We start from the raw sequence: 12,350 nt of genomic DNA on the forward strand, positions 1-12,350 counted from the left end.
CATGGGGTATGCCCCTCTCCCCAAGCCTCTCCTGTTGTGTTCGGCAGTGCCAGAGAGCACATCGTTACTGAGGGAACGGAACAATTCTTGCCTCGCTCTATGTTGTCTGGTACGTAATCAGTTCACAAAGGGTGCATGGAAACCATCCCTTTCACTATTTTGTGGGCAGGTCTGGTCTCTTTGGCTGGACTGTAATCTCTTTGCAAGATCATGGCCTTTGGATTTTTGGATACGTAATTCAATTGAGCAATCGTTTATTGTGCAAAGGGCTTGACCTGGAGGAGCCAAAGAGGCCTGAGACTCAGACCCTGCTTTGATGAACTTAAAACCAGTGTGGAGGCAGGAAGTGCTCAGTTCCAGGTGAACCTCCCTTCTAACACACACATCGGGTCCTCTGGCCAGTGCCTCAGGAGGAATAGACACCGCCAGCCGAGACAAGGCCTCGGGGCCAGCACACACCCCCTTCTGCACAGTCACACAACAATGTAGGGTGTTCACAGCTGGGAGAATTTTAAGAATCACAATCTGAGGTCCCTCCATGGAAATAATCTCTAAATATGTCTTCAGCAGGGCCGATGCTTCAGTGACTGAAAGTGTGCATTTTGCCCAGTAACCCACCACAGATGAGGTGAGTGATCTCATGCAAATTATTTAACTTCCTGAGCCCCAATTTCCTTTCTGTAGAAGGTGACCATGAACTTGGCAGGGTTTTCAGGAAGGTATAGGAATGACTCCTCAGAAGGGAAGGTCTCAGCCTGAGTCCTATGCTGGGTCACTATAGGATTCAGACACATCTGGTGTGTATCAGAGGGCGAGGGGCTGGCCTGCTGGGAAGCCATCCTTCACACGTGGGTTCGGTAACGGCAAGCGAGGCGGGGTGGGGGGGGCGGGGGCTGGTGGCAGGAGGGGATGGGGAGATGGGGAGGAGAAAGGAGGAGATGGGAGGAGAGGGGAGGAGATCTAGGGATTGCTCTGATGTATCATTCCAGTCCAGGCCACCAGACGCCTCTGCTTAGGGCGGAGAAGAAAAGCCCGTGATAAAACGAATGGTGAATTTTAAAGGAAGTGTTACCAGAAGCCCCAGGGAACACGAAGAGTGCAAACTGAAATCAGCAGATTCTGGAGAGTGGGTTTTGGCAGTTTCACCAGCAACAGGAAGTGGTACTGGAGGCTTCTGGGCAGCTTTTGAGCAAAACTGAAGTCCTGGTCACGCTGATGCGGTTACCAAGAGCCTCAGCAAGGTCTGAAATTTAACTCACCGCACACGCCACAGCCAGCCCTGCTGGAAATGGCTGGCGCCCCCTAGTGTGGAGAGGACAGTGGCACTGAACATGCCAGAGGCTCCCCGAGAACTCCCGGAAATTGAGTTAGGCCTGGAGGAGGGACTTGAGTTCTTGCGATTATGGGTGAGGATGGAGTCAGGGCTGTTGCCTGGATCAGCCTGGCTCCCATGAGTAAGGTGCTTGGCCTTGCCTGGAACATAGCAGGTGATCTGAAACTATCGGCCCTTCCCCTTCCCAAAGAGATGTCGGTTAACTCAAGGACCACTCACCAGTTTTTGGGCAGAACGATGGTCTCTGTTCATTTGCTCTATTATCGCTGTCAGCTCTGAGATCTGTTCTTCTAGGTCAGTAATGATAGCAGTCCTGCGGGACAAGTAATCCGTCATCCACGCAGCTTCCAGGCCGTGCCAGTCAGGGCCCTCCCTGGGCATGGCTGGCTCTGGGCTGGTGAGAGCCAGGCCATGTCCTGCACCTGCTCCATCACCGTGGGGGGTGGGGGGTAGGGGCAGAGGGTGGTTTGGAAGAAGGAGTTTGGCAGTAGGGGGGCTGAGCCTCACACGCAGCCCTTTTGGGGAATCTGGCCAGAAGTGAGCAGGGGTGGTCTGGTGACCCACTGACTAGAAGGGAAAGAGGAGGATGCCAGAAATCTATGAGGACTCGACCTTGACTCGGTAAAGATACTTGAAATGGAGGAGGGAGAAATTCAGAGGATTAGGAAATTAGGTGGAGGAATAGGATTGATGCTGACAGTGACTCATAGACAAGGAATGGGCCGGAAACAGGACAAAGAGGGGATTTAAGAGTGTGGATTTCAGAGTAGATTTACGGATTTTTGTGTTTCTGAGTCTGGGGACTCCATGAAATCTGTAAGTTTACTCAGCTCTGTTTGGCTGAGCTGGAGTGAACAGAGTGGCAGGCAGTGCAGCAGAGATGAGGTCCTTGATTCCTGAGGGTGAGGAAAGAAGAGAGAGGATGTAGGAGGAGTTGGGGAAGGAGGAGATATGAATGAGAGGTTTAGCAGGTAGCACGAAGAGGATGTGGGGGCTGACTTTACATGGTCCCAGAGGATAGAGAGTGGGTGGGCCTTGAATGACAGAGGGGGTGGCAGCGTGCCCAGCCGGGATGGGGTCAGACCAGAACCTTCCACGCTGCACCTCTCAGAGGCATAAACTGAGTGGTATCTTTCGACTTATTGGAAAAGAGATGCAGGCTCTGTCCTCCCAGAAACCCTGACCTTACTCTCAGCTCTCACCCTTCAAGTTCAGACTATTTTATGAACATTTCATCTACTCATTACCTCCAGAAACAGCTAAACCCCTTCAGTGTGAGGGACACCCACCCAATCATTCTCCAGATCAGCTGCCTGACTTCTCTGTCTGCCTGACTCAGATGGGCTCAGAGCAGAGAGGTGGGTGCGGAGGGGAGCCGGCGCCAGGCTGAGGAGTGAAGGGACGCCGTGAACTGGGCCCCAAGTAAGGGGTTCGTCCTTGAGGCCAGGCCGGGGTGGGGCTGAGGAGCTGGATGTGGGTCCAGGGACATTACCTGGAAATTCTGACTTTGTCCATGCTGTCTGATTCTGAATGCTTTTTCCTATCAGACATCTCATCTCCCAAGGGGACGGAAATCTGCTCTCTATTCCGAATGAAGCGGTAGCCAGGTGACATGTTTATTACTTCCTGGGCATCAAGGTGGAAGATAAGGTATACTGCAGACCTGGAGTGCTGAGATTGCTCCGATCTTCTGCTAGCGCCCTACTCACATCTTACAAACAGACACGTGAGGTGGGATTCCCCGTCCCAAGATCCCCCCGTGCCCGCCCGCAGCTTACCTCTCTCCTCGCACCCAACTGCAAGACGCGACTGGCTCCTGAGCGCCCCCATAGGCCTCTCAAATTCAGCATGTGCACAACCCAACCGCTGACCCCTGCCACCGCTCTGCTTCCCAGCCCACATCCTCCTCTGCGTTCTCCTTCATGGGCAGAGGCCAGGAGGCGGCCAGCCATTGTGGAAACCCCTCAGGTTTTGGAATTAGATGGGCCCGAGTTTAAATCCTGGCTCTGCCACCAACCATAGTTATTCAACATCTCCGTGCTTCAGTTTCCTTATCAGAAAATGAGGATAATACCTCTTCTTCAAACGGCTTTTTTTGAGGAATAAACAAAATAACATAGGAGAAAATGCCTAGTTCAGTTGCAAACAAAACAAAACAAAAAACCCCAGAAAACATTCTAGTCGGTTCCTCCATACCCCACGAGACACTAGAAGTCATTCATCTGGGTAGGGCTACCAGGCAGCATAGTCCAGGATAAGATGTACCATCTTGAGTTGTGCAGGACACCCCTGCAGCCCCACGAGTCCTGTCACTGCTGTCTCCTAACTGTATCTCGACCTCATCCTCTCTTTGCCGCACCCCTGCCCCTGACATGGCTCAAGACCACTGTCATCTTTCTCCTTGGCTCCAGTGATCCCTTCCCAATTGGCCTCTCCGCCTTCAGTCTGGCTCCCCTAAAGTTCATCATCCTCTCCACCTGGAGGGCTATTGCATATTTGTTTTTTTTTTTTTTTCCTGACCATTAGGGGACTGCGTGATCCTTGCATTAAGAGAGGTGGGGCAGGGGGAGAAGGGCGAGGAAAATAGACAAAAGCAGAAAGCAGTAAAAAGCACCAATAATATCCCACCGGAGGGTCTTTTTTCTAAAACGTAAATCTGACCTGGTCCTGTGCCTGTGTCAGACCCCCTAAAGGCTCCCAGACACAAAAAGGATTAGGCCCAAACTCCCAGGCAGGTGTCATGTCCTTCTGGGTTTGGTCCCCACCTCTTTCTCCAGCACCCTCCCATCCCTGCTCCTCTCAGGGGTCCTGACGGTCCCTCCCCCACCCTTTGTGGGTTCCCAAGCGCAGCAGAGGGTTTCCTGCATCTGGGCATGAGCTCTACCCTGGCCTGTACTGATTGTCACCATCTGGTTTCCTTGAGACACTCTTCTCACCCTACACGAGGCAGCAGAAATAGGTAATTCAATGCCCTCTCTGGGGTCGGGCTGAGCTGAGTTCAAGTCTTGGTTCTGCCGCTTACCAGCTACACATTAAATGCAGTAATTACGGTTCCTCCTCAGAGGATCATTGCACAGATTCGATGAGGTAAACGTGTGTAAAAGATCCATGCCTGCACACAATAAAAGCCCCACTGCCCGCTTCCCGTTTTTACTCACACAAGGTAATTCATTGCTCTCCTCTTGTTTTCCTAAATGGATTTTCATTCTGCAAGAGAAAGGTGTGCTCAGAAAGCAACCGGAGAGCAAAGAAAAGTTCCAAGCTTAGGAGCTGCACCCTGAGCCTGCCACTCATCTGTAAAAAGTGACATTACCTGGGGGATCTCTGCGATCCCTTTCATCTCTCAAAATAGTCTACTTCAGGAAATAGGGAATATTTAAGGGTCCAGGGATCGTTGGTACACAGATTGTGATGAAATGGTGGGTAGTAAAAAAGTGGGAAATCAATCCGTCACTAGTCTAATAGCAGAACTATTGCTAAAGCAAGGCCAAGAGACTTCGCATGAAGATCCCAAGCGCTCTCCTATGAGCACAGTGTCTAATCTTCGATGCACACATTTTTAAGTGACATCTGTGTTGTCTGCACACCTGCCTTCGTGTTTACACTAGAAATTGGTGCTCTGGAATCCTGAAAGTGCCCCTTAAATGAATTCAGGACAAGCAAAGTGTTACTATCCTGAGATCTGGCGTTAACCCTGATTATAATTAATTTTCGTTTTCAGTTACAGAAACATGAGCATGACATCAGGTACTCAAATGTCACAAGAGTGTTTACAAGCGAGCTTACCCGGGACGTTGAAAGAGCTGAATAAGAGTAACTAGCTTCTGATGTGGTGACATGAAATGCAAGGTGGATGGGGTCACCCTTCTCGGAATCCTCTGATGGCTTCCCATCTGTTACCGGCTAAAAGATCGCCCCCCAACCCCACCCCGCCAACCTCCCAAATTCACCGGGCTGAAGCTCGAACACCTGCTATCTCAGAATGTGACTATATTTGGATATACGACCTTTAAAGAGGTGACTAAGTTAAAATGAAGCCACTAGGGTGGGCACCAATCCCATTTTACTGATGTCCTTGCAAGAGAGATTAGGACACACAGAGAGACCCCTGGGTGTGCAGGCACAAAGGAAAGACCAGGTGAGGAGGCAGCAGGCAGGCAGCCATCTGCAAGCCGAGGAGAGAGCCCTCACCAGAAGCCAACTCTGCCAGCACCTTGACCTTGGACTTCCAGCTTCCAGCACTGTGAGACAATAAATTTCTGTTGCTTAAGCCACTCAGTCTGTGGGGTTTTTTGTTATGGCAGCCCTAGCAGCGAATACACCATCCCTTTCAGAGTAACAGCCAAAGTCCTGACAGTGGCCAGCACAGTTTACTGTATGAGTTTCCTACTGTTACTATAACAAATTACCATAAGTTTAGTGCCTGAAAACAACACCAGCTTGTTATAGTTCTGGAGGGCAGAGTGTGAAATGGGTCTCTCTGGGCTAAAATCACGGTGTTGGCAGGGTCATATCCCTCCCGGAGGCTCTAGAGGAGAATCTATTTCCTTGCCTTTTCCAGCTCCTAGAAGCTGCCCCCGTTCCTAGTGGCCTTGTCCTCTATCTTCAAAGCCAACAACGGCATCACTCCAACCTCTGCTTCTATCATCACGTCTCCTTCTCTGACACTCTGACTTCCTCTTTCATGTGTAAGGACCTTTACATTGACGTTAGGCCCACCTGGATAATCCAGGTTGATCTGTCCATCTCAAGGTCAGCTGATGAGCAACATAATTCCATCTGCAATCTTAATTTTCCCTTGGCAAGTAACAGAACAAAGTGGTGGTTTCCAGGGATTAGGACATGGACTCCTTTGTGGGCGAGAGGGGGCGGGTGTCATTATTCTGCCGACTACATTCAGCATTTCTGCTGCTTCTCTGAGCTCATTTCCCAACACTGTCTCCTCACTTCCTCCACTCCCCGCACATGGGCCTCTTTGCTTTCCAGGAAAAGATCAAACGTGCCAAGCAAGTTCCCACCCAGGGCCTTTGTACCTGCTGTTCCCTTGGCCAAGAGTGCTTGCCCGAGGTGCCAAAGCGGCTCCTGCTGGCTTTTTACACAGGGATTGCCCTGACTTCTCTGTATAAAATAACAATCCCACCCTCACCATCCCCTCCTCCCTATGCCTGTGTTATTTTTCCTCGTAGCACTTGTAGACCTTGGATGGATTAACATGTTTATGGTCATCTCCCTGCCCCTCCCCACTAGAATGTGAGTCCCTGAGAGTGGAGACTTTGCCGTGTTCACTGCTGTCCCCCTGCACCTGACTCAATGTATAGCAAATAATAGGTGCTCAATAAAAATTTTCCAAATAAATAGAACACAAAGATTCATGCAAAGGCCTAAAGCTAAGTTACACATCTAAGCTTATAAATATGGATTAAAAACTTTAATTGATGAGTAAAAACAGAGCTGCAAGCTACAGAAAACCTTAGACATGGTAATCGGGAGAAGGGTGAGTCAGCACCATAAATCCACGGGAGGCTCTTTGCCAAGGAAGTGTATCGGGCATCATGCCCTTTTAGGGCAGGGAATGGCTTTTTGGGGCACTTCCACTGAGAGCTCCTTTGAAGTGACCTTGAAAGCTGTGGGGTCAGAGGACCACAGAACCCACTTGTAGGAGCTGAGGTCTGGGGGGAATCCCAGCGGGTTCTGGCATTTCTCTGACATACCTGGCAGCAATTAGCTCAAGTCAGGAAGGACTGTGAAGGCCAAGAAGGGAGATTATTTTATTCCCATACCTTGAACCGTTCCTGTACCATGGACATAAAAATACTTACTTTGGGGCAACAACAGATTTTGTTATCGGTTGGGCATAATTTTGTTTTTTTGAAGCTGGAGGAGGAGGAGTTAGCCTGAAAGTGAAAAAGGAAATAACAAGAATGAGAAAATCGGCAATTCAGAAACCAGGTTTAGCACTCCCTGGTAAGGGAGATCCCCACCGTGAACCCAAAGTGGAATATATGGTCTGATAACGGGAATCTTTAAAATCAGGACGGTCTTGGGGAAACTCAGGCTGAAGGCCTTGGCACTTGTTCACGGACCAGGGGCTCCCGGGCCAGCAGCACAACTCATCCCCTAGTTCTAGAAGCTCTTCGTCCCCCATGGAGAGCCAGCTGCCATGGGCCCCTTCCCTGCTGCGCTAATTCTGAGACTTCCTCATTGAAAATGACACTCAGCCCCGGCAGCACTGCCAAGAGCGCTGTGCAGCCTACAGGCTGTGGAAAGCTGGGCTTTCTGGCCCTCTTGGGATTCTGCTGCCAGGTTGACTGTTTCGGAAATCTTTTGAGAGAAAGATGGCTGTAATGGAGCCCAAGCCCCCAGGCTCCACTCCATCCCAGGTAATCCTTACTTGGACTTCACTGGGGAGGTCTTTCTTGGTGGCTGAGGGGTCTCGATTAGTTTCCGTGGTCCCAAGTTCCAGGGATCCCAGCAGGTGCAGTAGACGAGAGGGTTGGGGTACATGGCAGGTCAGGGGCCGCCTCGGCTGCTAGGTCAGGAGGCCCTTGCTGAAATGGGAAAACGGCAGCAGAGTCACAGTGTTCAGAGTCAGAGCAACAATACTTAGAGACAAATTGGGAAGAACCCAGGGAAGGCCCAAAAAGCACAGATGACAGATTCTGGAAGTTGTCGATGTGGTACAGGGTCTTGACTATAGAATAACACCTCACCCCTTGCCACCTAGGAGACTTGACTTGAAAGCAGTGTCACGTTTGATGTAGTTGAGTGCTTACTATGAGCCAGATCCACAATAAGTGATCAGTTACTGTTATGCCAACTTTACAGATGACGATAGAGAGGTCACGGAGGTAGCAAGCTGAAAAGCTGGGAACAAACACAAGTCTATCTGACTCCTAAGCACTTGCTCTTCCATCAGGTCACACTAGCTGTCTCTAAAGCGAAGAGAAATCCCTGCAGCAGGTCCTTCATAGACCTTTCTGGAAAATCAGGTCTGTTAGTCAAATTATAGTGCAAGCAGATCTTTCAGTTTCTCTTTCCTGGTCACCTGCCTGAATTACACAGTCAAAACTCTTCTTTCTTGACTCCGTAAAAACAAAAACAAAAACAAAAACCCCTGTTAGGAAGGTTTGCGTGAAAGACAACTGTCAGATAAACATGGAGCCTTGATCACACTTGTTTATCTTCTTTCTTTTCCAGAACCCCACGAAAATGAGAGTAGAGATTAAAAGAGATTTAATTCCACAGAAACAAAGAGAATGAGAGAGGAGACGATATGGCACGAGCGATGTCAGTACATGCTTGGCACCGTAACTCCCTCACGTAGCTTCAATAGGAACCTGCAGCCTACGTGCCTGCAAAGGGCGTACAGACCAGCAGGAACCAATTTCCAGGTGAAAGCTCCCTAAGACTCAGGATTGGAACTGGTAGATTATCTGATGATCCTGATGGGTATTTGACAGATCTGTTGGAGCTCATGGTAGGTCAAATAATGTCTCCCCAGCAAAAAAAGTCTATGTTCTAATCCCTGGAACCTGTAAATATGTTACTTTACGTGCCAAAGGGGGCTTTGCTGCTCTGATTAAGGATTTCCCCCCTCCAACCATGCTTTTTTTCCCCTCTAGTTTATTTTTTATTGAAGTATAGTTGACATACAATATTATATTAGTTTCCAGTATACAATATAGTGATTTGACATTTACATACATTACAAACTGATCATGATAAGTCTAGTAACCACGTCACCTTGTAAAGTTATTACAGTATTATTGACTATATTCCATAGGCTGTACATTACATCCTATGACGTTTATTTTATAACTGGAAATTTGTACCTCATGATCCTCTTCATCTATTTTGCTCAACTCTTTACCCCTCTCCCCTCTGGCAACCAGTTTGTTCTCTATATCTATGAGTCTGTTTCTGTTTTGTTTTGTTTGTTCATTTGTTTTGTTGTTTATTTTTTATTTTTATGTTTTAAAGTAATTATTAAAGTTTTTATGGAAAATAACTCACGTTCATACAGGTAAGGCCAATAGAGTGTGTTATCAGAATAGAATAAATCAGAGTTGCTTGGCTGGTTAAGGAGTCATATGGCAAGATTGGCAGGAAACTGAGTTTAAAAACAATGTAGATAACTAAAATATTTTAAAATGTTATATTAGAATTAGAAATGTTATACTAAAAATATACTAGAATTTTTGCAAAAGTGAAAAAGGGTGTTTTGTTTTTTAGATTCCACATAGAAGTGAAATCATGCAGTGTTTGTCTTTCTCTGACTTATTTCACTTGGCATAATACCCTCTAGGTCCATTCATGTTGTTGCAAATGACAAGATTTCATTCTTTTTTATGACTGAGTAATATTCCATTGTATATATATATGGCACATCTTCTTCATTCATTCATCTGTTGATGGGTAGTTAGGCTGCACAGCAAAGGAAACCAACAAGACGACAAGGCGACCTACTGAATGGGAGAAGATATTTGCAAACGATATATCTGATAAGGAGTTAATATCCAAAATATAAAAGAACACACAACTCAGTAGCAAAAAAACCAAACAATTCAATTAAAAAATGGGTAAAGGGGGCTTCCCTGGTGGCGCCGTGGTTGAGAATCTGCCTGCCAATGCAGGGGACACGGGTTCGAGCCCTGGTCTGGGAAGATCCCACATGCCACGGAGCAACTAGGCCCGTGAGCCACAACTACTGAGCCTGCGCGTCTGGAGCCTGTGCTCCGCAACAAGAGAGGCCGCGATAGTGAGAGGCCCGCGCACCGCGATGAAGAGTGGCCCCCGCTTGCCACAACTAGAGAAAGCCCTCGCACAGAAACGAAGACCCAACACAGCCATAAATAAATAAATAAAATAATTTTTTTAAAAAAAGGGTAAAGGACCTGAATAGACAATTTTCCAAGGAAGATATACAGGTGGGCAACAGACACATGAAAAAATGCTTACATCACTAATCATCAGGGAAATGCTAATCAAAACCACAATGAGATATTGCCTCACAACTGTCAGAATGGCCATCATCAAAAAGACAACAAGTAGCAAGTGTTCACGAGGATGTGGAGAAAAGGGAATCCTTGTGCACTGTTGGTGGGAATGTAAATTGGTGCAGCCCCTATGGAAAACAGTATGGAGGGTCCTCAAAAAGTTAAAAATAGAACTACCATACAATCTAGCAATTCCACTTCTGGGTATTTATACGGAGAAAACAAAAACACTAATTTGAAAAGATATATGCACCCTCCCTATGTTCATTGCAGCATTATTCATAACAGCCAAGATACTGAAGTTAAGGATCTTGAGATGGGGAGATTATCTGGATTATCCGTGTGGGCCCAAGGTAATCATTAGTGTTCTTTTAACAGGAAGGTGGGAGGGTCAGAGTCAGAGAAGAAAATGGCCAAGTAGGCATGATTGAGGAAGGGGCCATGAGCCAAGGAATGTGGGCAGCCTCTAGAAGTTGAAAAAGGCAAGGGAATGATTCTCCCCTGAACCTACAGAAGGAACGAAGTCTTGCCAACATCTTGATTTTAGCTCTGTGAGACCCATTTCAGATTTCTGACTTCAGAACTAAAAGATAAACTGGTGTTTTAAGCCACTAAATTTGTGGTAGTTTGTTACAGAGCACTTGTAACAGGAAACAGAAAATTTGGGGAAAAGTTAAAAATAGAAACATAGACTCCTAAGAAAATTAAAATTGCATAATTACTGCAGGCTAACAAATATTGCATAAGAAAGTAAATAAAATCATAGTAAGGAACACACTCATATATATTAATGTAAACGCTTAATATTGATTTAACCAAAAAGTGATTTGTGACTGCACTGGAAGATTGGGGGTGGGTGTGGGATGGAGAATGTTGGCCCAACGACCAGGTGACAGGGCCACTTTATCTAGCTGTCCGTGTTCCCCTTTGCTGGGGCCCTGGTCAGGAGGTCTCAGGGAGACAAGGGAAGGAGGTGGGGTGGAGCTCCCCAGGTGAGAAGATGGTGCCACAGGGGGCTAGAATTCAGGTAAGAATCTGAGAGGAGCCTGCAGCAGTAGTAAGACAGAAGCTCTGCTTCTGTTTAGGACCTTGTATCTGCTTCCTGTGAGAATGGGGCCGATCCTGAACTTGGGGGTTTAGAGGAGTTCCTGGGGCAAGAAGTGAGAGGCTGGGGCAGGCCAACTCCCAGCAAGTGCCTTCCCTATTCCATTTCTGGTCGGCCCATCTGGACTGAACAGTTCTTAAAGGCCTGGCTCCACCATGCCATTCTCTGTGCCCCCAGGGAGCCTGGCAAAGCAACTTGTCCATGACAGGTATTTGATAAATATTTGTTACCTGACTAATAAACTGGGTGGCTCTAATCACAGGGAGCAGTCAACAAGGACAAAGGAGCTCCACAAGTAAAACTGTGAAAATGTAACAGTCATTACAATGTTAGAGATAATATTAAAAATTAGAATTAAAAAACCAAAATGCATAAGTAAATTATGGTACAACCACTCAGTGGAGTTTATATAGTTTTTTTTGTTTTCTTGTTTTTTTTGCTGCACCATGTGGCGTACTGGATCTTAGTTCTCAGACCAGGGATCGAACCCGTGCCCCCTGCAGTGGAAGCACAGAGACTTAGCATTGGACTGCTAGGGAAGCCCTATATAGATTTTTTTTTTAATATAGTTCTTCTTTTTAAATTAATTAATTAATTTATTTATTTATTTTGGCTGTGTTGGGTCTTTGTTTCTGTGTGAGGGCTTCCTCTAGTTGCGGCAAGCGGGGGCCACTCTTCATCGTGGTGCGCGGGCCTCTCACTATCACAGCCTCTCTTGTTGTGGAGCACAGGCTCCAGACGCCCAGGCTCAGTAGTTGTGGCTCACAGGCCCAGCTGCTCCGTGGCATGTGGGATCTTCCCAAACCAGGGCTCGAACCCGTGTCCCCTGCATTGGCAGGCAGATTCTCAACCACTGCACCACCAGGGAAGCCCCCCTATATAGATTTTAACTGACCACTTTAAAGCCTGTGGAAAC

At 47.4% G+C, this 12,350-nt stretch overlaps 1 protein-coding gene and 1 long non-coding RNA gene across 2 annotated transcripts in view; one reads left to right on the forward strand and one right to left on the reverse strand.

Annotated features, from left to right (window-relative positions):
- Window positions 1–12,350, reverse strand: part of FLACC1 (flagellum associated containing coiled-coil domains 1) — a 37,609-nt gene that overhangs the window by 17,858 nt on the left and 7,401 nt on the right. The window contains exons 2-6 of the mRNA XM_082467215.1: window positions 7,725–7,881; window positions 7,153–7,227; window positions 4,492–4,540; window positions 2,826–2,959; window positions 1,553–1,646 (exon numbers count right to left, since the gene is read on the reverse strand). Coding sequence (XP_082323341.1) covers window positions 1,553–1,646; window positions 2,826–2,959; window positions 4,492–4,540; window positions 7,153–7,227; window positions 7,725–7,837 — 465 coding nt within the window. The 5' untranslated portion in view covers window positions 7,838–7,881. The remainder of the gene's footprint in view (window positions 1–1,552; window positions 1,647–2,825; window positions 2,960–4,491; window positions 4,541–7,152; window positions 7,228–7,724; window positions 7,882–12,350) is intronic.
- LOC309663434 lies at window positions 922–2,986 on the forward strand. The gene is made up of 2 exons (XR_014265270.1): window positions 922–1,241; window positions 2,881–2,986. It is a non-coding gene; the product is annotated as an uncharacterized lncRNA (long non-coding RNA).

Source organism: Balaenoptera physalus (genome assembly GCF_965194825.1).
Source record: "Balaenoptera physalus genome assembly, chromosome: 6".
Taxonomy (NCBI): domain Eukaryota; kingdom Metazoa; phylum Chordata; class Mammalia; order Artiodactyla; family Balaenopteridae; genus Balaenoptera; species Balaenoptera physalus.